This window comes from Rosa rugosa, chromosome 4 (assembly GCF_958449725.1).
Source record: "Rosa rugosa chromosome 4, drRosRugo1.1, whole genome shotgun sequence".
Lineage (NCBI taxonomy): Eukaryota > Viridiplantae > Streptophyta > Magnoliopsida > Rosales > Rosaceae > Rosa > Rosa rugosa.
The window spans coordinates 46,504,219-46,530,670 of NC_084823.1; the positions used below are offsets into that span (position 1 = coordinate 46,504,219).

Sequence of the window (26,452 nt, forward strand, 5' to 3'; positions counted from 1 at the left end):
CATCCCAGACATATTAACCAGGAGGACCAAATCTCTAGTAAACTCATCTACAGAGTTAGTGTCACCAGCACTGCCACATGATTGGAAAAGAAAGGTAAAGAAAACCTAGATGAAAAATTTGCTCATTATTGTTGGAGTCTAACGACTTCTAAGTCCTAACAAGTCCTAGAAAATGTCTAATTGGATGGTTTTCACTAAATTATTTGCTGTGAATTTTTTTATTCTTTTCTTTTTTATCGTGAAACCAGTCGTTCTTGAGTTATACTCAAAACCTTCAACTTCTACTACAAAGGTTTTCAATTTTGTTAGTTTATTTTTTCAACTTCAATATTTTTAATCATAAATATTGATTGAGGATAAGTTTTCAAACGATGTATACGTAGAAGCCAAATAACCATTTTTATAGATATTCTCGACTTCTCAAAATGACATCGACTCTTGTAAAAAAAAACCAAAAAAGGAAAATTGTTTCCTTTTATTTTTTTTATTTATGTCCATTGTTTATGAGACAATTCTTAGGTTCACCTCTAGGGTGAAAGAGCATATTTACCTCCATTGTCGATTAACATACTTTTACTTAATAAATTTATAATCCAACGGTCTATATATATATATATTAAATTAGTCTTTAAAAATCATCTCTGTAAAAAAATCAATCGAATCAGAAATTGTTTAATTATCTAATTGAATCAAACAAATGAATATTTCTAACAACACTTACTACTATTATGATGAACCGTCCATGTATTTCATAGAAATGAATAACTAAAATGTCTTCAATTCAATTGATTTTTTACATAACTAATCTTTGTATTACGTTATACAATATGAATGGTTGGATTAGAAAATTATAATATTATTATACGTTAATCGCAAGACCGAGTGTATATGCTCATTTACCAAAGGAGTGAACTTAAGAATTGTCATTGTTTATGCTAACAAATATGAATAGTTAACTCTATGGTCCAAGATTTCTTGTTTTTCACCACAAAATCTACCATCATTAAAATGATTAATGGGATTGGATGCTCTAAGGTAAAAGCTGATCTCCTTCCAAATCCCGACTAGATTTCACACCTATTTAAAGTCCAACGTCTATGAGTGTAGATCTCTCATCCTTTTTGGCTTTAAGGAAAGTCAAGAGCAGACCAAACACTTGATGAAAGGTACTCTAAAAGTCCTTTTCTCCAGGGACCACTAGGCATGCTGACCATCTTTGCCAGAACATATCATTATAGAGAACCCCTTTAATCCTAAACCTTCAAGTAGAGTACTCATAGAAATCCATGTTCATCTGCATTGTTTGGGAAACTGAAGTCTGGGTTAGTCGTGTTAGGTTTGTTAAGAATTCACAATATGAGCTGGTTTTTCATCTCGATTTTCTCTGTCTTTCTTTTCTGCTCATGTAGCAACTCTAGCACTACTGACCCTTTAGATGTGTTTGCTAGAGATGTGGCCCTGAAAACTCTTGCGCAGCACCGGCCTCACACGGGTGCTGTATACAAGGTTCTCCTCCCGGCTAACCTATCCGGCATGGAAGTGTTCGTTGAAGGGATTCGAAGCAGGAGGCTGTGGAACAGAGGTGCTGAAAAGCTCGGCTGTTTTCATATCCCATCAAGAACCAAGCCAATGCCTCATGTGAAGAGACTGGCTTTGGTGTATCAAGACTTGGGGAATCTGTCATCTCAGTTCTACCGTCTTCCAGGTTACTCATTTCTCACCTCTGTTGTTGGTTTTCTCGTTTATGATGCAACACATACAAGTTTGAAAAGTGCCAAAATGGTTGGTCTAAACACAATGGGGAAGTCGATATTGATTCAGTTCCCAAATCTGACATCGGAAGAACGGTTGAACTCCAATGCAAAATGCGCGTCATTTGCTGCCAGTGGGACGGTTTACCTCAGTGACATGATATATCCTGGTATATGTAACACCACGGGTCATGGTCATTTTTCAATTGTTGTTCCAGTGAAGAAAAAACCACTGATCCTGCGGTATTCATGGGTAGTTGCGATTGTCCTTGGAGTTCTTGCAGCTATTTTGGGGTGTTATCTTGGGATGGTGTGTATGAGACATCGGAAGAGGAAGAAGTTTCAAGATATGGAAGAACAGGCTGACGACGATTCAGTTCTTGAAAATAGGTGGGTTCGTGGTAGCAAAATGCCTTCTGGTGGAGTTACAAGAACTCAGCCAGTTTCTGAGAATGGTTTCCAACACCTAGCTTCACCTGATCACTTCATCTGAAGATAGAATTAAAGCCAATTCCGAGGTACCAAAATCTGTTTGAAAGGAATTGTAAATTTGTGAAATGAAATTGCTGAGTAGCTAATACTATAAACATTAAGGTTTAAACTCTGCTTCACAATTATTCTCTTATGGTTTACAGGTAGATGGCATGTAACCAGAGGTGTACTAAATAAAAAAGTGTGTTTTTGGTGGTTTGCATTAGACCAAAACCAGAAAAATAATTTTGTAAAACTAACAGAATGCGATGTATTAAACTCTTCATAAGAGATCATAACCAGCGTCAGTTTGAGAATCAAGGATAAACTGTTCAATTAACTTTCGATATTAACAAAAGTAATAGTTCTTAATCAAATTACAGCGTTTTATAAACTTTATTAACTTCAGCATTGTGTATGTAGAATAAACTTTCAAAATCTCTAAAGCTGGCAGCAGACTGAAAGCTCAGATTACTCTTGAACCAAGCACTTAATTCTGAATTCATAGATGACGTTCAGATTGAATGTTCAAATGAAAATGAAAATCCGAAACAAGGCTCCTCAGAGTCTAGCACATGCTAGTCTACAGTATAACATAACATCAACAGAGTTATCAAACAAGCATTGACAGAGCAATTATTTCCGGATTCTAATTTCTAAACACAACTCATAACATAACGAAAAAGTAAACGGGAAAGAGTTAATCAGATGACATGGAGAAAGAGCCTAATCTCTTACCTACAGCAATGGCAAACTCAAGTATCTACCAGTCAATCAGTCATGAGTTCAAGCAGCATAATCTGACATGTGTAAGAAAGAGAAGCAAGTTTTATTTAGCTGCCCTCTCATTGTAGAGTATCCATTTTCATTTTCAAATAGGAAGTGAGATGGGAACCACTCTGCCAAAAACGACTACTTAACATAGCTATATCTGCCATTTACCAATAGGCCTGTTAATCCAATCTAAATTTGTTTTGAGTGAAAATACATGTATGGGGGGGGGGGGGGGATTCACACAACACAATTTCCCATAGCATCCCACAGTACAAGTCATTTAGCAGGGTAATCATTTCAAAATGCAGAAGGGAACAAAGAAACAAAACATCAGAAAACTATTTAGCTCATTGAACTCAAAAGGCAAGCACTTTTTATTGACAAGGGTAAGCAATGATCGCTACGCCTACGCAAGAAAGCCTCAAAGAGACATACAATTCCAATTCAACTATCAAACCAACCAACATCCCATTGAAATCAACAACTAACCAAACTAGTAAGTAACAACAGCTCAATTGAGAGCCCCAACACCCGAACTCTTTTGAGCAAGTTTAGTCCACTCTGTATGAAATGAGCCAGGGCGATCAACCCTCTCATAAGTATGAGCTCCAAACAAGTCTCTTTGAGCCTGAACAAGATTAGCCGGAAGCCTAGCACGCCTATATGTATCAAAGTAGGACAAACTAGCACACATTCCCGGAGTACTAATCCCGGCTGCCACAGCCAACCCCACAACTCTCCTCCACGCAGCTTGCCTCTGCACCATTTCCTTAGCAAAGTCGGGATCAACAACCAAGTTAGGCAAACCCTGATTCCTCTGATACGCATTCTTAATCCTATCCAAGAACACGGCTCTAATAATACACCCACCCTTCCAAATCCTAGCCAATTCCCCCAAATTCAAATTCCAACCCTTCTCCATACTCTTAGCCCTCAACAAGTTCATCCCCTGAGCATAGCTACAAATCTTGGAAGCATACAAAGCCTGCCTCACATCATCAATCAACCTCTTCTTATCAATCCCACTAGTCACATTCCCAATCTCCTCCTTGAACCCGGCTTGCTTCAAAGCCTCCTCGGCGCTCTCCCTCTCCTCCTTCAATCCACTCAAGTATCTACAATCCAACGACGCGGCAATAGTCGGCGCCGCCACGGAAAGCTCAGCAGCCTGCTGAACCGTCCATTTCCCGGTGCCCTTCATCCCCGTCTTGTCCAGCAACTTATCCACCAAAAACCCATCGGCCAAATCGTCTTTCACCTTGAAAATATCGGCGGTAATCTCAACCAAGAAGCTCTCCAGCTCCCCTCTGTTCCACTCGTCAAAGATTTCAGCCAGCTCCGAATTCGAAAGCCCGCCGATGTTCTTCAGCACGTCGTAGGCCTCGGAAATCAGCTGCATATCGCCGTACTCGATTCCGTTGTGGACCATCTTGACGAAGTTACCGGACCCGCCTTGGCCGATGTACGTCACGCACGGGCCGTCCTCCACCTGGGCGGCGACCTTGTGGAGAATATCCTGGACGTTGGAGTACGCCTGGTGGGACCCGCCGGGCATGAGACTGGGGCCGTGGCGGGCGCCCTCCTCGCCGCCGGAGACTCCCATGCCGAGGTAGAGGAGGCCCTTGGCGGAGGCCTCCTGGATGCGGCGCTCGGTGTTCTCGTACCACTCGTTGCCGCCGTCGATGATGGCGTCGCCGGGCTCCATGTAGGCGGACAGGGCGGCGATGGTCTGGTCGACGGGGGCGCCGGCCTTGACGAGAATGATGACGGATCTGGGGCGCTGGAGGGAGAGGACGAAGTCTTTGGGGGTGTACTGACCGGAGAGAGGAAGGTTGCCTTCGCTCATGGCGCGATCGACGGTCTCGTCGACCTTGGAGGTGGTGCGGTTGTAGACGGAGATGGGGAAGCCTTTCTCGGCGATGTTGAGGGCGAGGTTCTGGCCCATGACGGCCAGGCCGGCCAGGCCGATGCGGGAGAGAGCAGGGGAAGCCTCCATTGGGGTGAGAGAGAGAGAGAGAGGGAGAGAAATGGAGGGTTGGTGAAGAGTTCAGGGGAGAAAGAAAGGGATATAGGTGATATTTAGAGAGAGAGAGAGCAAGTGGGAGAAGCGAGGCGACGGACTCGTCGAGGGACTGAAGGGACAGTGACCTAAACACCAACGAGAGGGTGCCGTAGACGTCGATGACTACGAAGTCCAACTGACGACGCCGTTTTGGTGCCCGCCAGGCGCCAACGATACCTTCTACTTCCTTTTTATTTATTTTTTTTAAACAAAAATGGAAAGATAGAAAAGGAAATTAGGGTATTTACCATTTTATAATATATAGTTAATCTATTTGCACTGATAATATTGTAGAGTGTAGAGGTGTGAACTTTTGAAAAATCTAACTATTGGTTTATTTTCGTGCAGATTATTACGCTCGGTTGAATATGATTTATTCTAATTTGAATAAATGTCTAATATTGTTGACAATTGGTTTTAACATTTTGGTGGCTTGGTCTCTTCGGGGACATCCGATAAAATTGGAACATTTTTGTGGCTTGCAATTTCATATCACTTTGACAATAATGTCCTTTGTAATTTCAACTAAGCATTTTTGTTTACTTTTTTATTTTATTACAGATGTGTTTCGTATCAATACTATTCATTGAAGTCGATCCATGAATAGTTGCTAGAGTGGTGATGGGTGGTAGTTGTTGGGTTGCTCACTTCCTTTTTATTTTTATTTTTTTTATTGTACGTGATTTTTTGTAATACTTAAAGTATAAGATATTATGTGATATTATAAATAAATTTTCAGTAATATCTTATTGAAGCTTGATAATTTTCACCTAATACTGTAGTATAATTCAGTAAATGAGAAACCACTAAAACGATTATAGTTATTCAATTTATAACATTAATTCACATAATTTTCGTAGGTTTACTACAAAAATATGATTCCCTTTCCGGAAGTGAACGGTGTTATGAAGATTGATTACGTGCCGAAAGAGGTTGGCATGGCGGGGGTGGAGGTTGAGAGACGTCGATCTGTAGCGGGTGGAAGGGGCTCATGAACCCGAGTAGTGTAGACGTATAGTAGTACGTAATGGCGACGTTTTCAACTTTTGCTATCAAGTCCCTGTAATTAGTTAAAGTTCACAATTGAGGATGAATCAGAAACCGTTTTCATATATAGCCCCACAGAAAACATCACACGCGAATCCCTTTGTCCAAGGTACTTTTCTTACTAAATAAAAGGCATTCCCCAGATTTATTCTTCAGCTCAAGATTCCTCACCAGAATAGTTAACATCGTCTTCATTAATATGAGTCCAAGCACCTTTAGAAACCAATGACAGGCAAACACTGCTTCAATCTCACAAGCATAAATATATAGACATGCAGATATAAACACCCCCACAGGGCCATTATTTTACGCTCGTACCTTTTCTGTAATGCCCCAGAGCTCTGAAGCTAGATAATGCATGCTTGCTACTATATAGTTGCATTCAAAGCCCCACAACATTTTTTTTGCTGTTTGTAACCATGGTTTCATTGGTAGTTTGGAGAGACAGAGTAAGCTTTGAAGAAAACTGCTAGTATTATTATTTCCAAGGGAAAAAGAATCTCTTGGACATCTGTTTGTAGCTTTGAATGCTTCTGGCCAAAGAAAAGGAAGAATGAGTGCTGCAATGACTTACTGAATTGTAGGACAGTGCCCATTTTTAGACCAAAACAGGGCAAAACTCAATGCTATCTTAAAAATTTAAAGCCGGCCTTCATACTTTGCGTCCTTAAATGGATGGTGCAGCGTTGTCCTGAGGGTGAACCAGGACAGGAATTGTATGTATGAATGCGCTACTTTGGTTTCAGTTTTGGCAGCTGGGTTTGTTACTGACAAAATTGGAATTCATGCTCTATATCTATTTGGTGCATTTGTTCCAAAGGAAGGACCATTAACCATTTGTAGAAAAAATGTTGAGGATCTTGTATCTGGTGATTCTGGTCTATTCCTCCCATTATATCTTGTCTCAAGTGGATTGTATACTGATATAACTACAATCCACAGCGCTCAGTCACGGGGATCTCTTAGTTTCGGAAAGGTCACTGGCACTATAGCTGTTTCCATCTCTGTAAAGTGCCCTTTCAGGACGCTCTAGCTCTGGGGTTCCTCATGAATAGTATTAGAGGGTTGGTGGAGCTCATTGTCCTTAAAATTGGTTGCATATTATTGATAGGCCTTTGAAGGTTTAATGTACGTAGGATGTGTCATATAACTTAATGTGCGGGTCTCAGAATTTGCAGGTTTTGAATGATCAACCATTTGATATTTCATGGTTCTCATGGCTATCTTCACAACCTTCATTACAACACTTAACAGTTATGGGTTGAGTAAAGTTTCTACGGTACAAGGAACCCCTTTCCACAATGATTAATCTGATCGAGGCTTCCCGTGGGACTGACAAGAGGGTACACCACCCCAACCACCACTTTCGTACGTGCAATTAATATAAAACCCTCTCCATTTGATCCTTACATTTGGATGTCATGGGCAATCCAAGTCTCTGTAATTAGTTAAAGTTAGCAATTGAGGACGAACCAGAAAGTGTTTACAATTGATCACATGAACATCAGATGCCCTTGTCCAGATACTTTTCTTACTAGAGCAAACATTTTTCAGAAGCATTACCCAGAAAAATTTACATAATTCTTATCTCAAGATTCTTCACCTGAATTATTAACCTCGTCTCAATAGCATGAGTCCAACTTACAAACCTGTTGTAGGAAAATATGATTTGAGAGAATAATGAGAGAAATTGTGTGTTCTATTATTGATAATAGGAGCCATTTATATAGGGATTTACAGAGTACATACAAGGTAATAGAATCTGAATACAATTAGGAAACCTAGTACCTTCTCCGATTACAACTCTAGAACTAAACCCTAGTTTGAAGAGGCACACTAGAATACTACATCCTTCAACACTCCCCCTTGTGCCGCTCAAACTTGGTGATGACGTTTTGACCGTTGCCTCACTAAAAACCTTGTCAGGTAACAAAAACCCAGTGGGACAAAAATAACCCTGGTCGAAGGACAAAAAGAGCACAACACGTCCTTCACTCTTCGAGATCGAACATGTAGACATCATCCTCCCCCTGATGTCGACATCTCCCCCTGATTGCTGCAATCATAGGAGTTCGAATAACTTTCTCAATCCGATGCTCTTCACATGTTTCTCGAAGGTGGATTTAGGTAACGACTTAGTAAATAAGTCCGCTACATTATCCTCTGATCGAATTTGATTTACTTCAATCTTTAAAAGTGATTGTTGTTGCTGATTGTAAAAAAACTTAGACGATATATGCTTGGTGTTGTCGCTCTTGATGAAACCTAATTTCATTTGTTCAATACATGCTGCATTATCTTCATAAATGCATGTAGGTTCATCTGTGGTAGACTTCAAACCACAAGTTCCTCGAATGTGTTTAATTACAGACCTTAGCCATATGCATTCACGCACGGCTTCATGTAGAGCAATAATCTCCGCATGATTCGTGGAAGTAGCAACAAGGGTCTGTTTTGTAGACCTCCAAGATATCGCAACCATGGTGAAGACATAACCTGTTTGGGAGCGACCTTTGTGAGGGTCAGAGAGATACCCTGCATCAGCAAAACCCATCAAGACATTATTGTCGTTTTGATGGAGGGGAGGAGGAGTAGGACGTCGGCCATTATGTGTAGTGGCGTCGGCGGCTGTATCACGGAAATTGGCGTTTTGCCTTATGGGGTCCAATCCCAAACTTCCGTCATTTCTCTTCTCTTTGTAAGGATAAAATAGACCCATATCAATCGTACCTTTTAAGTATCGAAAGATTGTCTTTACACCAATCCAATGGCGACGTGTTGGCGCGGAACTATGTCGAGCTAACAAGCTCACTGCGAATGAGATATCCGGTCTTGTGCATTGAGCTAAGTACAATAATGTGCCTATTGCACTTCTGCCTTTAACAACTCTTCGTCCTCATTCTTTGGACGAAACGGATCTTTTTCGGGCTCAAGACTTCGGCCACTCATGGGAGTACTCACAGGCTTTGCTTTATCTTCATTAAAGCGCCTTAGTAATTTCTGAGTGTACGCTGACTGATGGATCATAATCCCATCACTACGGTGCTCGATTTCTAATCCGAGACAAAACCGTGTCTTCCCAAGATCTTTCATCTCAAATTCGGATTTCAAGTACTTAGCAGTTTCTCTTAACTCATCTAGAGTTCCAATCAGATTCATGTCATCGACATAAACTGCTACGATTGCAAATCCGGAACTTGTCCTTTTAATAAAACACGCATGGGCATATTTCATCATATCCCTTCCCAATCAAATAGTCACTTTAGTGAGCGTTTCAACCTCGTTGCAAACGCACTCCGTGGTCTAGAGCCACTTGACTTAGGTAAATGATGTTCACAAGAACCTTCATTATATTTCGTATCTAGATCCCCATAAAGATATATAGTGACCACATTCGTAAGCTGCATGTTCAGTTATTCGGAAAACTACCAAACTGACAAGGTAGTGGAGTGCAATGACATCCATTACGAGAGAATATGTCTTCTCATAGTCGATTGCAGGGCGTATTGTGAGAAGCCTTGCGCCATAAGGCGAAATTACCATCTCTTTTTCTCATCACACTATCTAACGAAGACCTATATATTAATGTCAACAGGTTTTATGTTAGGAGGTGTTGGCATCTCAGGCCCGAAATCCTTCCTCTTCGTTAGTGAATCTAATTCAACCTGGATCACATCTTTCCATTTAGGCCAATTTTCTCTACGTTGGCATTCTTCAACGGAGCCAGGTTCGATGTCATTGGTCTCAATAATCCCACGTCCTCATGTACACTAGTGTTATTTGTAGAGATCTCTATATTCTCAGGAGTTGGTTCTAACGTTGAGGCGTCCCCCAACGATGTCTCTTGGACATAACCACAATCCAGAATATTCTCATGAGACGGATTTTGAGTATCAATGATCAATGGATCAGGTTGTGCCAAAACTCGCTCTCTTCATAGGGCGAGAATCCATCGAACCTATAGGTCTCCTACGCTCTCTAGCAGAACCCATGGCCTGTGAAGCCATTATGCTACATTGTGGCGTCACTATACCACCATCCATGGTGGTGGTGCCGTGCCCATCTCTTCTAGGTGGCGCAATGTCCTCTTAAGGGGACATCTATCTTTGCAGGCATGTTTGCAGCAGGTATATGTGATATCGTCACTTTTAGGGGATCGAGATGAGACATAGTGGGGACAGACCACGACAATTCTTGTCGTTCCTGTTGAATGTTGACGTTCAAATCTCCCCCTAAGGACGGGAAGGCTGTCTCATCAAAGTGACAATCCGCAAATCTAGCGGTAAAGAGATCGCCTGTCAAGGGTTCTACATAGCGGACGGATAGTTGGAGATTTATATCCAACATAAATGTATATATATACATTCGTTGCAATGACCCATTTTGATGCGCTGTGGTGGCGCAATTGGCACATAAACCGCACACTCAAATATGCATAAGTACGAGATATTTAGACTCGCACCCAGTCACTAACTGTAACACAAATAAAAGTTGAGTGGCTATGAGTCGTAGACGAATTAGCATAGCTGCATGCGATATCACATAACCCCAAGTGGAAATATTGGTGTGCATTACCAATGTCCGGGCTACCATCGTAGTCGTTTAATGGTGGCTTTTTCGTGAGACCATGGGGGTGTGTTCATAGGAATATGATGCCTAATATCAATCCCTAATGATAAGCAATAGTCATCGAAAATTGTTTCGATGTAAACTCTCTAGCATTATCAAGCTGAATTGATTGAATGAGATGATCTGGGTAGTGAGCCCGTAGCCATATGATCTGGGCCAGGAGTTTATCATAAGCAGTATTACGAGTAGGCGATAGAGCGACACGTGACTAGTGTGTCCGCACATCAACCACATCTAAACAGTCCGCACGTTGGTTGAATCGGTCCACTGAATCCCCTTGGATTCTTTGTAAGAATGGAAATATTTCGTTTGGGTCCTTTGCATAGGATGGTCTCGATCCTAATTTTGCTAAAGAGCAGGCTTTGTAAAATGAACGATGAGCCTTAGAAGCAACCAAAGAAGAATTTGGTTGAGCCACGAAGTCACAATGGACTTTAGAAGTAGAAAAATGGGCCAAGGAGGCATTGGTGGCGTCAAAGCCATCTTTGGGCCGCAGGGGGTAGGCAACGCTGGCCATTGATGGCCGGTTGTGCATAGGGATGGCGCCGTGTGGCGCATGTGCCCTTCCTTGGACCGAATTTCGGTTTTTACTTATTTTCGTTTTGAAAAATGGATGTCCGTGTGAAGTCTTTAGTATATGGATCATCATATCATGACCTGGGTGTCCCCAACGGTCGTGCCAAAGCCTATATGTGTCAGAATCCCATAAGCCATCTCTCAGGACATGGTTGGGTTCAGTGATGCGAATAGTGGTTGCATACAACCCACTAGAGCGACACGTAAGTTTCTCTAATACTCGTTTATGTCCGTAGTAATTAGAGGTGATGCAAAGGAACTCTTGTCCATTCTCACAATGTGTTTGCACATGAAAATCATTGGCTCTTATATCTTTGAAATAATAAAGTTCGAATTAAAGTATGTCCAAGACATGAAATAAAAGAATCGACACTTTATTAATAGCCAATGATTACATCAAAGTTTCGTAACCAAAAATCTAATCCAAAATTTACATAATTCTTGGAAAATAAAAGACTATAAAAATCTGCGGCATTTTATCTTCATCGCCAGATTTGAAGTCTTCTTTGACTCAATGTCTTGATCACCATGAGGTGGCTACCTTCTTAGGTACATTGCAAACTCAGGTCCATTGATCAGACGTTCCATATCAGAAATAGACACCATGAAGAGGATTCTCCCTTGATTGAGGCGCATTGGCGCAATGTGCATGGTCCCTAGGACCTGAGGCGTTAGAAAATTATGACCATGGCCAACGTTGGCTTCATGGTTTCCAACCCTTCGTCCCTCAAAGTCACGGCTCCTACCGTCGCGTGATCGTCGCCTTTGGCAATTACCTTCATGAGCATTTCGATCATATGGATCATGACGTCTATGGCGACTTTCTCTAGCCATGGAACGATGCTCTTGGTGGCCATCTCGAAGCCTATCAATTTCTCTTCTCACAAGCTCGTTGCCATGTCTTTTAGTAGTGGCCATAGCTTCAATAAGCTGTTGAAAACTTGTGATCCATCTTGCGTTTACATGAGTCCGGAATAAATTAGAGGACCTCATAGCATAGATAGGGAAGGTATTGAGGGTTTTCTCAATCAATTGGTCTTCTGTGATCGTCTTGCCACATATGCGCATCATTACTTTGATGCGGCGAGCTTCCGAATAAAATTGCATGACTGTATCAAAGTCAGAGAAGCGAAGATCATTCCATTCTGCTTCTAAATTCAGAAGGATGGAGTCACGAACATTACCATAACGTTCCTGAATTGCTTGCCATAGCTTTATAGCGCTATCCTCATTCATGAACTCAAACTGGAGGTCTCTATCCATATGACTCATCATTAGCGCAAGTGCCCTGGAATTGTCAATCTCAGTTTGAGGGTCTGGAGCAGTTCCTTCAGAACAAAGCTCTTTGATTGTGTGCAATAGATCACGGGAAATAAGATGGAGCTCAACGTCCTGAGCCCACAATATGTATCTTTTGCCTGCATAATCCAATGGAACAAAATTGAGTCCGTTCGAGTTCGACATCCTGAAAAGTGAAACAAGAATGAATTAGTTTCGGAGTCAATGCTTCCACGAAAACTAATATTAATAAGATTTCCGAGCTATGCTACCAAGAAATCGATTTCCAAGAACATTTGGATTAGACCGAAACAATGATGTTTAATATGGTCAAAGATCGATGCTTGAGGACGCCCTTAGTCCTACGATTACGAACACTCTTAGTTCGTATATAGCATGAATCCCTACAATTCCGCTTATTTAAATAATCGAACCCATGTTCGTATATTGCAATTTCTAAAGCAAATAAAGAAATTTAAAAGACAAGGAAGCAAGAACTTTAATCATAAAAACTTACTTGATGATTTGGGGCTTGAGTCACGAGCGTGTTGATGCAGGCGTGATGGGGCAGAGCTTGCAGCGGTGTCGGATACGCGGGGCAGCAGGGACTGCAGTGGTAGCATGTATGCAAGGCAGCAGTGCTGCGGGGCTGCGAGGCTGCGGGGATGCAGGGCTGTAGGGCTGCGGGGCTGCTGGCAGGCTGGTGTGCGGGTTGCGGTAGGCTGACAGGCGCACAGGGACGCAGGAGTCTGCGGGGGCAGCAGGCACGCTGGTGCATAGGGGGGCTGCGAGGGCAGCAGGCACGAGGGTGTGCAAGGGGCTGCGGGGGCAGCAGGCACGGTGCTGCAGGGCGATGTGGCTAGCTCGGCTAGGGCTTGCGGCAGGTTTCGGTGAGAATTTTTTCTGGTTTTTGTTTTAGGGTTTTGGCTTTTAGGGCTAGGGTTAGGGCTCGTGCTGATAACGTGTTGTAGGAAAATATGATTTGAGAGAATGATGAGAGAAATTGTGTGTTCTATTATTGATAATAGGAGCCATTTATATAGGGATTTACAGAGTACATACAAGGTAATAGAATCTGAATACAATTAGGGAACCTAGTACCTTCTCCTATTACAACTCTAGAACTAAACCCTAGTTTGAAGAGACACACTAGAATACAACATCTTTCAACAACCAATGACAGAAAAACACTGCTCGAATCTCACAAGATACAATGACAGACATATAACATCCTACAGGACCATTATTTTACTACCTTTGTCTCATATCTTTTCTGCAATGCCAGAGCTCTAAATCTTAGATAATTCATGCTTATTCTTCAGAATATTGTTGTTACTATCTGTGTGTGTGTGTGTGTGTCAGTAGTTGCTTTGAAACCATAGTTGCATTCAAAGCCCCAGGACATTTTATTTGCTGTTTGTAACCATGGTTTCATTTCTACTTTGGAGAGACGCAATAAGCTTTGAAGAAACTAGCTAGTATTATTTTGAAGGGAAAAAGAATCTCTTGAACACCTGTTTGTAGCTTGCATGCTTATGGCCAAAGAAAAAGAAGAATGAATGCTGCAATAGCTTATTAAATTCTAGCTCAGTGCCATCATTAGACCAAAAATGGGCAAAAACTCGATGCCATCTTAAAATTTAAAGCCGGATATGGTGCGAGCTGTACCAGAGGTATCTCCTTTCGCTATCAATCTTCTGAATGGATGCCAGCATTGGCAGAACGCGACCAGTATTCCTTCACAAGCTGCCCAAACAGTGACCCCTCATTGTTCATCAGCTTCGTTGGCTCATCATACTCTACTAATAGCCCTGTCAATGCAAATTTGGCAGAGTCAAAACTAGCATCACATAACTACCACAAGCAAAATTTGGTTCATTATGGAGGGGGATAGGGTGCTTACCATCACTTATAGCAAGAACTTTAGTGCAGTCCATCACGGTTGGTATCCTATGGGCCACTGTTATTACAGTGCAGTCTGCAAATTCCTTTCTTATAGTTTTCTGGAGAATAGAGTCTGTTGCATTGTCCATTGATGCAGTGGCTTCATCCAGCACTAGTATTCGGCTCCTCTTCAGTAAAGCACGTCCCAAACAGAATAGTTGACGCTGCCCCGTGCTCCAGTTTGTTCCATCTTGCACAACTGCAATACCATTTCTTAGTTGTGGTTTCAAATTAATTTTCTAAAGCACAACTAGATACACATTCTCTTATGGTCTTACCAAAGGTGTCCAGACCCTCTTCTTTCTCTTCAATGGCCTTTCGTAACTGGCATTTCTCAAGAACCTTCAACACATTCATAGAAGATTTAAGTGTGAGAAACAAAACACATCGAGTATGAATATATACTTGACTAGTTCTGACGGAGCCCTTTCATAATTTTTAGCTAAACACATTAAGCTTTACGAATGAAAAGGACTTTAAAAGCAAAAGTCAATAACACATGCAAAAACTATACCTCCCATATTTCAAGATCAGTATGCTCTGATAAGGGGTCAAGGTTGAATCTCACAGAGCCACCGAATAAGGTTGGCTCTTGTGGGATGATCCCCAAACGTGATCTTAAATCATGAAGACCAATGGTACAAATGTCATAATCATCTATAATGACTTTTCCCTCTGTAGGCTCTACCAGACGAAACAAAACGCTGATAAGAGTTGTCTTTCCACTTCCAGTCCGGCCAACGATTCCAACTTTGTACCCTCCTTCAATTATGCAATTTATCCCACGAAGAACCAAAGGAGAATTTGGCCTATATCTGACCTGCATAATGTTAGTCAAGGTTATAATCAAGTTCCAGTTTTCTTAGAGTAATATTTTGTAGTGTTTCTTTGTCATGCTAACCTTTAAGTCACATATTTCCACTTTACCAACAACAGGCCAATTGTGTGCAGGTCGGTTTTCTTCTATTACTTCTGCAGATTCACTGGTAATATGCATGTATTGTTCTACCCTTTCAACAGAAACAATTGAATTTCCTATCATGCACTGAAGTTGGACAGAAGTTACGAGGAATACATTTAATGAGAGACCATATGATAGTGTCATCCCAACAAATCCTGTCAAAAGATGAAGCAAAATGTTAAACGATGTATCAATGAATAGATGTTTACAAGAAGAAATGTACGTGTGTGCTTCTAACTGAGGAGGAATTGGATGGTGGGAAGCCCATCTTTACTAACCAGAGGAAGAAGCATCTATCCAAGTAATGGCAATGGCTGAGGCTGAGAGAACAATAGCACACAGAAATTCCAGACGTTCGGTTAACCACTCATTTGTTGAGAAACTATTGAAGTCAGCACTAGAATTTGCATCAATAAATTCCAAGTTTTTTGAGTAGAATCGTTTCTCCTCTCCAAAAGCTCTGATTGTCATGGCTCCAGCAATAGATTCAGAAAGTTGGCTTGCAATCGCAGACTTAGTCGTGCCATTCATTCGCATTAACTCTTTTGCAGAAGCAAAGTAGTAATTCTGTTGGTACAGAAGTAGACCAATTAAGAAGAAGATATGTAGTTTAGAAAAGGCAAAAAGTGTAATGACATTAGTGTGATGGTAAGGGTGGTTTAGTGCAGTACCTGAAACAGATAAGTAAGATAAATTGTAGGTGCAATCAGAAACACGAGTGGCCAAGCAAGAACAACCAATACCAAAAATATGCTGTAGGCGCTAACAATCGCCCCAGCAGCAAATGCCAACTTTAAACCTACTTCAAGGTCGATGATATTCATATCAGTAGATACCTGAAATAGCCAATGAAAATGTAAGGAAGTTTCATTTGGTTGCTGTAAAGCGTAAAGCAGATTATTTAAGTTCTGTTTTGGAAAACTGTCGAGTCTTACCCGACTAAGTATCCTCCCCACAGGTGTTGAATCATAAAACAGCATTGGTGCTCGGCAAAGAGAGTTCAGTAGTGCAGAGAAAATAGACTCTGAAGCTCCACATCCTAAATCAACTATCATAAAAGATCGAAGAAGCAAAAAGAATGACATTATACAGAAGATCACAGAATAAACTGTGAAGAGTTTGACTCTGGACACGCTATAATCCTGAAGATTCAAAGCCAACCAATAATTCTGAATTAATTGCCCAACAATGAACAGAAACAAGAAAAGAACTGATAAGGAGAAATGCAAAAAGCCCCTGCTATGCTTCAAATACTGAATGTATGGCTTGAACCCTGTGTCTCCTGTTTCTCTCTCTTCTTTCTTAATCAATTGATCTCCTGAAGATTCTTTTAGCTCTACCTCTGTTCTTTCTTTCTCAATCTCCTCTGCAGCCAATTTCTGTTTCCTAGTAGAAGCATATTCAACTTGCCTCCCGGAACCAGTAGTGTCATTATGTGCATTGACAAGGTCTTGGAACTCTTGACAAGAAGCCAGTAACTCGTCGTAAGGAGCTGCTCTTGAAATTTTTCCCCAAGACATCAACTGTGAAGAAAAGAAAAATACTATACATAAACTGATTGGTTCACATATGAGACTTACTGGGCAGATCATTGAATAAGAAAACTTATATCATGAAACCAAAATGGACAGTAATTAATCTATCAAAAACATAAGAATAGTACACAGAAAAGCTGAGAATTTAGAAGAGCTTATACATTACCAATATTGAATTAAAAGCTGGAAGGAAGTCGACTTGGTGTGTAACAAGCAACACTGTCTTCTCTGCCAGAGCTCCCATGACATATTCCTGAAAAACTTTCACATCATATTTCAAAGGAGACAATTTCAAATTGAAAGACAATATCAAACTAGTTGAGAAGTAATAGTTACATTGAACAGGCTTATGGCAGTATGAGCATCAACAGCACTGAAAGGATCATCCAATAAGTAGACTTCAGCATTTTGATACAATGCACGTGCAAGTTGAATGCGCTGTTTCTGGCCACCACTTAGATTGACACCTCTTTCTCCTATCTGAGTGAGATCGCCGAATGGAAGAATCTTGAGGTCCTTTATGAGTGAACACTTCTCAAGAGTTTCTTGGTATCTAACATGATCCATGGGAGTCCCAAACAGAATATTATCTTGTATAGTTCCTGTTTGGATCCATGCAGACTGAGAGACATATGCTATCGTGCCATATACTTGAACCTGTACTTCAGGCAGTCACAAGCTGTAGGTGGATTTAAACTTATAAGCTTTTATTAATTTCTTTTTTGCAATGGAAATGAATACTTACAATGCCATTGATGCGTGGAACCTCTCCAAGAATTGCAGCTAAAAGGGTTGATTTTCCTGAGCCAACCTCTCCACAAATAGCTACTTTTTCTCCTTGCTTAACCACTAAATTAATGTCCCTCAATGTGGCCCTTGTAGCTTCTATATCCCATGAAATTTCAGAGGCTCTAACGAAAATTGAATGCTCAACCTCCTTGTCACAGCTCTGTTTCCTTGTATGTCTGTTCTCCAACTCTGGGGCATCAAGGAACTTCACAATCCGAGAAAATGAAACCTTTGCTTCAATAAATGCTCCAAAGACGTCTGGGATTAGCCTAATTGGCTCCTGAAGTATACGCAAAGTTGCTAGAAACGTGAAAACATTACTAGCTGTGAGTGTAAATCCCAGGAAGTAACATGTCCAAAAGGTGACAGCTGCTGCCAAAACAGGAGCTGTCCAGAATAAAGCATTACAATATCCCTTTTGTGACAGTACTTTAGCTATCCATTTTAGTTCTTCTGCTCTAAAACCTTCTATGACTTTCTTGAAATTTGTCTCCCAAGAATACAGCTTCAAGATTTTCATATTTGATAGTGCTTCTGTAATGGCCCTCAACCTCTTGTTTTGTGCAATCATGAACTTTGTTTGGTACTCATGCTGCAACTTCGCCAATGGAGAGCTTACCACCATAGTCAATATGAGAACAGTTAGAGCTGCAAGAGTTGCTGCCCCAACAGCGAAGTAGATAATAAGTAATGAGAGACACAATTGAAGGTTTGTGGACCATATCTGATGAAACCAGTAAGGAAATTCACCGATTCTGTAAGCATCCACTGTTACATAGTTCACTATCTCACCAGGAGAATGAGTCGTCTTGGCAGCATTTGAGAGTCTTAGTTGCTTCTGATAAACTGCTGCAGATATCAATGATCTTACCTGGAGTCCAATAAGTCTAGTTCTAAAGAACCATTGCCTCTCTGACAGTGACTCCACGATTTTCACAACGAACAGACCAGCAGTCAGTGCATAAACCTCATATTTAAAAGCTGCATCGCCATCAACAACCTTGATGAAAGCTATGAGAAACAGTGGGGAGGCAGTCATTGCGAGAATCTTGAGGAGTGCAAAGAACCCTGAAACCAAAATTGCTTTCCACTGGCAGAAAAAAATTATGGTCAGAATAGAAGGGTCACTAGACGGATGTCTTTCCTTTCTTTTATGCAATTGCTCCCTGAATATTGAGTGCAATGTTCGTGCTCGATCAGCTTCTCGCAATTGTGGAATATCTTCATTCTCAAGGATCTTTTCCTTACCTTTCTTCATTAATGGATTCAACCACCAAAATGACATTTTACTAAACAATCCAGCTTTTGCAAAAGGAGTTACAGTGTCATTTGGACTGATATCACCTGTGATATCTGGTTCTGCACCTGGTAAAGGTGTGTAGAAAGCATGACCATTATGGACTTCTGGATCACCTTTTGCATTATTTGTTCCTTCAAATGCACTAAAGAGCAAGATAATTGATCCAGGGAAACAAAGAATGTTTAAAACAATCAGAACTGATAAGGCCCCATCCAGAATAGATTCCCAAATTGATGAACCACAAAGGAAAACTGCAATTAAGAAACCAAAAATTGAAAAGAATTTCATTATTGCGTTATGCGGAAGGTGTGGTTTTGAGAGGTTTATGGTAAAACCCAGGCCCAACCATGTAAACCCTTGAAAAAAATATACTAGCCATCCATGTAGAGGTAAAACCGTGTGATATGTATATACTTTCTCAATGATTGTCCATATCCCAGACCCCAAGTAGGCCAAAGCCAAACCTGCATTGAAACTGATTGACACAACTGATACTGGAGAGAAGGTTTGAGGCTGTGATGGTGCTATAATCTTCTTTGATGCTATTCTATACATAAGGAAACATAACAAGATGAGTAGGAGCAAAATATCAACTGCAATGACGACAATATTGTTGATACATGAATTTGGATTGATAATGGCTAGAATGCCAGAACTGCATTCATTTCCAGACCCATTTGAACACTCGGAACTGGTGCAGAATAAGGTCCAGAAACCCTCCCCCATGTTGTTCCCCAGTGATCTGGAAAGTCTGCACAATTACGAGGGAGAAGAATTTGAAAGCAGAAAAGGAAATGCATCTTAAATACACTGTTAATTTTAAGCAGACCAACAGTAGTAAGTTAAGACCACATAGAGTACGTACATATGAACAACATATGTACTTGAAAACATAATTGTATAGGTAAGTTCCTTCCTCTTCACAGATTTGAAGAAAAATTATCTGATTGTTGGGTACATATGAAGCTATCACCAAGTTAGAAAAGGTACTATCGAAGACCAAACATATATATGTTCAAATGCTATAAAGCTACCCATCGTGTAATATAACTCAATAAATATGCATTCAGACATTGGGAAAAACCCAGAAAACTCACTCTAGGTCTAACATGCGTTCAAAACAAAGTGCTTACTTGTTTTACTTTGGTGGTCTCTGGCTAGTTTATGCAGAAACCTGCCTTTCAAACACACAATGCATGTAATGTAACTCAATAAAGATGCATTCAGACATTGGGAAAAACCCAGAAATCTCACTCTAGCTAGGTCTAACATGCTTTCAGGACAAAAGTGCTTACTTGTTTTTCTTTGGAGATCTCTGGCTAGTTCAGGCAGAAACCTGCCTTTCAAACACTCACACTCTCTATCTTTTTTATCAAAGGCAAGTATTCATACCCGGGAGAACTTGTCTTGCTCCTTATAGTGCTTTTAATGTGTGACATGCCCATGTAACCACCAATTGTCATCTTCTTTCGCTTACGACCTTCCCACCTATCCATAACACACAGTCACAGATATAACTAATCTTCTAGTAGTCTTTTCCTTTCAAGAGAGAGACAGTTGAACAAAGGAAAAAAATGACTGTAGAATGAGCTGACTAATTGCATATGGTGTTTGATTGTACATGTAAAGGATAAACCTAAAAAAAAAAAATATAAGAGGAAAATTTTGGCAGTCTCTATTTTGTCTTGTTTACTGCTACTCAACCGGTTATCCTTCTGTCTTAATTTTTCTAGTAACATGTGATATTTTGATAACTTTTTTTTTTTTTTTTATGAAGATCTTTTTAGACCTTCCAAGAAACATGTACGGCAATATATGTCTTATTTCCTTTGTCCAGTTTATTATATTATATGCCTGCATTTGGAAAAGTATACGTACGAATCTCCCAGAGAAGATTCAAGATGCCATATATGGATCATCATAATGGTTGCTTTTTTCTACAAAGTGCATGGACCACATGCAATTTAAAACTTAGGTGGCACTTCATAATTTCCAGAAACCGGAAACAAATCGAAGTGAGCTCAATATGGCAGAAAACATGAACATGTATTTTATGGCTTTTGAAAAGCAAACTACCATTCAGTAGCTAGCTAATGCAGCAGACTACAGATGGACCAAATCTCCAGCGGGACAATAAATTGATTTGATAACTTTAAGAGAAAAATTCAGGTACCGTCCCCAAACTATGCTGCCAAGGCCAATTTGATACCCGAACTCTCAAAAGTATCAATGTGATACCCAAAGACCTATATTGGCATCAACGTGATACTTCCGTCAAAAAAATCCAACGGCCCCATCTGTTTGTTGATGTGGCAAACACGTGAGCAAAAAAAAAAAGGGCAAAATGGACTTTTTGCCCTCTTTTTTTTTTTTTTTTAATTCAATTTTTTTTTTTTTTCATTTCTTCTTCTTCTTTTTCTTCTTCTTCAACCTGACTTCTTCTTCTTCTCTCTCCACTTCCTCTCTCTCCTCTCCTTCTCCACCACCCAAACCATCACTAACCCCGCCGATATCCTCTCCAATTCGGCTCCGCCATCATCCGCAAGCTCCAGTCCTTAGGTTTCACCAACCTCGTCCTCCTCACCCACACCGACCTCGACCTCAAGCGTCCTCGTCCTCCGCACCCACACCTGACGACGTCAACAGTCAACAGCCACCAACCACCCACCCCAAAATGGATTCCAATTTCGGACTCGAACGCGAGCTTGGCCCCGATGACAGTTACCGCCCCAATCCCAATCTGAGCCCCGACGGCCTTGAAAACCCCAATCCCAATTAGTGGGCGGTGAGTTTCCGATTCGAAAAAGGCGAAAGATTTGCAGGTCGATGAGGTCGCATTTGGCTTCCGGAGTATGGGATCTGAGCTGAGAGCAAGGCAACAAGCTTCTCCACAGCCGGTTTCGCGGGGAGGAACATCAAGGATGGCAAGAGGACTGACTTGCCATTGTATGCCAAATGGAAACTGATTGCCCCTTTTGTTTCAATCTCAGTTTTTTTCATTTAAGAGCATTGTGTCTTTGATCAAATTAGTGGAGACCCAGTTCGATTCACTCGTTTTTCTTATCTGGGTCTGTCTTAGATCTTCAAAATAGTTGCACAAAATGTTGGATCCGTGCGATAAGCTGAGTGATCAGTTACAGAGCTTTCTTTTCGTGATCTCAATCTTTGGTTTTGATTTGCTGGTGTAGATGTTAGATGATAAGCAAAGAAGAAAAAGATAAAGTGTTAAAGGTCATTATCAGTTCCCTGGTTTTAGCCCACTATTTGCTTGCTTTCTGATGGTGGAGTGATTGATTAGAACATCAATAGCAAGTAATAGTACTACTGGAGTAATATAAGGGACAGAGAGAGATAATGAGCGGGTCAAATTGGGGTCACTAACAACTACAAATCGAATTTCATGGCCTTCTTCATTTAAATTCACAGATCTGATTATATTGAGTGATGATGATGGAGATAGAACAAAATGTTTTATCTGGGTTTATGACATACTGAATTTATCTGGGTTTGATTTTGAGTTTGTGAGGATGATGGAAAAGACGAGAGAAGCTGGGGTAGTAGTAAAGTAGGCTTAAGCATCATCGACTCCTCATGATGATGATGTCAAGTTTTCTGGGACAGTTCCCAGATCATCAGAGAAGAAGAAGCTGAAGAAGAAGGAAAAAGAAAAAGAAAAAACAAATGAATTAACAAAAGAAAAGGGTAAATTGGTATTTTTCTTTGTTTTTGGTCTTCATGTGCTTGCCACGTCATTTTTTAACTGAACCGTTAGAAATTTTTGACGGAGGTATCACGTTGATGCCAATTTAGGTATTTGGGTATCACATTGATACTTTTGAGAGTTTGGGTATCAAATTGGCCTTGGCAGAATAGTTTGGGGAGGGTACCTGAATTTTTCTCTAACTTTAATGTTGTAGCTACCACAATGCAAATACGGTGTCGCATATCCCGTATTTGGATATGGATAACTTTAACGTAAATTCTAACCCTTTAAATACAATGTCGCATATCGTATCCTCAATGCTGTAGCGATCATTGAATGTAAAGGCATCAATAGATAGAGAGAGGTATCTATGAGACCAGTTGTTTGGTTCAGAACATAAAGCTTTTCACTCCCCAAAGCCAGTATCTTCTCTACCCACCAACAAAAAGTCATACGGTACTATTGAACATACCAATTCGTATAAGGTAACATTACATTTGATATATAACATGTAAAGCATGATAAAATGCTTACCATATCTAATAACAAACAGTCCATCACTGTCGGTATCTTACTGTTATTGTACAGGTGCAGTCTGTAAATCCTCTTCTGGAGAATAGTCGGTATTTACTTAACATTGTCTGTTGATGCAGTGCCATTGGAAACTTGTCGGTATTTACTGGACTACTACTGTTAATTGATATAACAAAACGAATTAAGAAATGAGCTAAATGAGATGGAGCAATAGTTAAAAGAAAGTAGTTAAGCTAGATGGACTGCATTAATATAAAGCGAATTCGACTAGTGCAATTTGGTTTTTCTACATGAATGCACCATACATTCTAAAATACAATCTTATTAGTCTAGCCTAAAAAAAAGATGTAAAATCCCCCAAAAAAAACTGCTGCTCTCTGTTCTTAATTATTTTCAACATTTTATTTCGACTCTTCAACTTCTTCAGTAAATTGTCAATTGTAAAATAATGTAAGAAGTTTCTCTGTAACAACAAAACCAAGTTAATAAACTTCACTAACTACCAGATATTAGAAATTTTGTATATTTCTTTTAGACATTTTATCCAACATGTTATATTTTAACTTCTTGTAAAAAATACAAAAACCGAAGAGGCAAATTTTTACGGAAGAAAAAAAGTAATTTCGTAGAAGATGCCTAGATATGATCATATTCATATGTCACTGATTGAATTAGTAAAAAGTGATAAACACATCTGTCAAGTGTTGCAGAGCTTGTAAGTGAAAGTGATGATTTGGCAGAAACAAGGTGCGGTGGGGACCCGCCGGTTGCAGTCGGATCTCAACGGCCGAGAAACCAAATGCATATTCAGAATTACCCAACAAAATCACTGAAAGCATGTTTTAGTTATCGGATTGAATCAAACGAAAGGATAATTTCATCAACGATTAAGATCATCTGTATGTATGAAGGGTTGTTTTTGAGAATTCGGGGAGTCAAGGCGACATAAATTTACAGCGATCAAGACCTTTCTGCATTAATTAAAAAAAAAAAAACTAATTAACAAATATAAAATTAATTATTAAATGAATCTAAAATAAAAATCGCATAACATTTTAGAAGCATATATTTGAATTAAAAAAAATTTTGTGCAATTGAGAACCAAATAATGACTCTCCTAGTTAAGTGTTTAAATTTTTTTTAGACCAAATTTAGAGTCGAAGGGTCAAATGATAACACCTAATTAAGTGCTTAAACTTTATACAAGTGATCACTCTATTCACATGAACAGATTATAAAGAATAACAACACCATACCACAGAAAATTGTTGTCCTATATTTATTTCACATCGATCTTCCATTTGTGCATGTGGCCATGGTGTACCGTAATGCTCTGTTGTAATTTTGAGGGTCGTAATGATTTACCAATAGTGAATTCATAGTATGAAAGAACTTGAATAAAAATATAGATTGATATATGGTTTGACATGTTTGAATATGTCACAGAGTCACATTTTAAATTTCATGCACGTGTTATTTTAAATTTACCCGTGCCATAAGCTTAGTATACGTTAAGTATGACTTTTAGAATATGCCTAAACTTGCGGAATACTGATATATTCACTACTAGAAAAATGGCCTAAGGAGACACATAACATGTGTGCCTATTGATACCTATAGGGACAAATATGTGTCCCCATTGAGCTATAGAGACAGATATGGTATGTGTGCCTATTGCTAGTGTTCCTATTGCTAAATGGAACACATATCTCATGTGTCCCCAAATAAAAGAGTAGGTCCCATGGGTCTCTCTACACTACAAATTTGGATTCTGTATCAAGTATTGTACTACACTTCTATAAATACAGGAAAAATATACTCACTCGTGGGGACACTTACATCTGTGCCAATGACCTTTTTTTTTTTGCCCCCGGTTCCCTGACCATAATAGATTCAAATCAATCCAGGACAATTCCAACAGTAAAGTACTCCAATATGCATTAGAAACCATATCAAAGAATAAAAACAGTAATCACAATCCCATTAATGAATAAGTATTTCAATGTTACAATATAATAAGTTACCATATCCAACTACGAAACTTCAATTCAGTGGATCATTAATACATGAAAAAGTTAAGTACTTCAGCAGCACTTGGTCCAACAGTCCGACCCGCTCCAATATGAAATCAACTACCTTTATACACATACTTCCTGAATAGAGATTGTAGCAAACCAGCAAACTGCACAAGTATGTGAATTATATGATCAAAGCAACACTTAATAAGATGAAGCACATACTACTACTATTAACCCTACCATACTACTACACAATTCAGTCAAGGCATGTTTGGAATCATCGCTGCATCCTGAATGAAGCTAATTTGTACATGAATGTTTGATGATCAATATAACTCGTCTTTCACCAGACACAAGTGTACAAGCTGTGCAACTTCTGAATAGGTCTAGCATAAATCATAACATTGAACTAAACTAGCAGGACAAGAGTATGTGGCTTTTCAAGATCACAGATTAATAAAGAAGCATCAATTTTTATGCATATTCCCATTAGCCATCTTAGTAACATGTTTAACCTCAAAAAAAAAATATATATATATATATATATATATAGGATTTTTCTCAGGTAAGGATGTCCTTAGTTTTTCTTATGGAACGGATTTACTGTTTTCACCCACTTTCCGATCACATTTTCACATCTTAACCGTTCAGTTTTTAGGTCCTAATGTATGGATCACCTCTGCAAAATTTCAGCCAATTTGGTGATCGTTAAGGCGTCCAAAACTGCAATTTACACGAACGAACCGAATCTGTCGAACCGGAACCGTTCGTTTACATTGTTGTAATTTGCAGTTTTGGATGCCTTAATGATCACCAATTTGGCTGAAATTTTGCAGAGGTGATCTATACATTAGGACCTAAAAACTGAACGGTTAAGATGTGAAAATTTGATCGGAAAGTGGGTGAAAACCGGAAATTCGTACCTAAGAAAAACTAAGGACATCCTTAGTGTAGCCGGACTGTATATATATATATATATATATATATATATATATATATATATATATATATATATATATCAGAGGTCTCAATAGTGAAATGAAACTTACATTTGACAAAAATGAGCCACAAGGTTCAGAG

At 39.8% G+C, this 26,452-nt stretch overlaps 3 protein-coding genes across 3 annotated transcripts; 1 reads left to right on the forward strand and 2 right to left on the reverse strand.

Annotated features, from left to right (window-relative positions):
- Nucleotides 1-956: 956 nt before the first annotated feature.
- LOC133743159 (uncharacterized) lies at nt 957-3,216 on the forward strand. The gene is made up of 2 exons (XM_062170986.1): nt 957-2,269; nt 2,387-3,216. The coding sequence occupies exon 1, from the start codon at nt 1,357-1,359 to the stop codon at nt 2,242-2,244; it is 888 nt and encodes a 295-aa protein (XP_062026970.1). The 5' UTR covers nt 957-1,356; the 3' UTR covers nt 2,245-2,269; nt 2,387-3,216.
- A 130-nt stretch (nt 3,217-3,346) lies between these two features.
- Nucleotides 3,347-5,137, reverse strand: LOC133743158 (6-phosphogluconate dehydrogenase, decarboxylating 3, chloroplastic). The gene has a single exon (XM_062170985.1). It carries the CDS (start codon nt 4,990-4,992, stop codon nt 3,508-3,510), a length of 1,485 nt encoding a protein of 494 aa, XP_062026969.1. The 5' UTR covers nt 4,993-5,137; the 3' UTR covers nt 3,347-3,507.
- A 6,531-nt stretch (nt 5,138-11,668) lies between these two features.
- On the reverse strand, nt 11,669-20,609 carry LOC133742372 (ABC transporter C family member 10-like). Its single transcript, XM_062170034.1, has 13 exons — nt 20,413-20,609; nt 17,774-19,868; nt 17,365-17,685; nt 17,195-17,281; nt 16,429-17,016; nt 16,165-16,329; nt 15,772-16,060; nt 15,434-15,648; nt 15,047-15,352; nt 14,811-14,874; nt 14,492-14,731; nt 13,106-14,399; nt 11,669-12,775 (listed from the first exon to the last, which is right to left on the reverse strand). The coding sequence occupies exons 2-12, from the start codon at nt 19,841-19,843 to the stop codon at nt 14,278-14,280; spliced, it is 4,467 nt and encodes a 1,488-aa protein (XP_062026018.1). The 5' UTR covers nt 19,844-19,868; nt 20,413-20,609; the 3' UTR covers nt 11,669-12,775; nt 13,106-14,277.
- Between the last annotated feature and the right edge of the window lie 5,843 nt (nt 20,610-26,452).

Bases quoted from the DNA above. Each gene is read 5' to 3' on its own strand.
- LOC133743159 (XM_062170986.1), top strand. From the start codon at position 1,357: ATGAGCTGGTTTTTCATCTCGATTTTCTCTGTCTTTCTTTTCTGCTCA.
- LOC133743158 (XM_062170985.1), bottom strand. From the start codon at position 4,992: ATGGAGGCTTCCCCTGCTCTCTCCCGCATCGGCCTGGCCGGCCTGGCC.
- LOC133742372 (XM_062170034.1), bottom strand. From the start codon at position 19,843: ATGGGGGAGGGTTTCTGGACCTTATTCTGCACCAGTTCCGAGTGTTCA. The intron at 17,017-17,194 runs GTAATGTATAAG...TTTTCTTCACAG, and splicing joins CAGCTTTTAATTCAATATTG to TTGATGTCTTGGGGAAAAAT. The intron at 16,330-16,428 runs GTAAGACTCGAC...TGGCTATTTCAG, and splicing joins TGGGGAGGATACTTAGTCGG to GTATCTACTGATATGAATAT.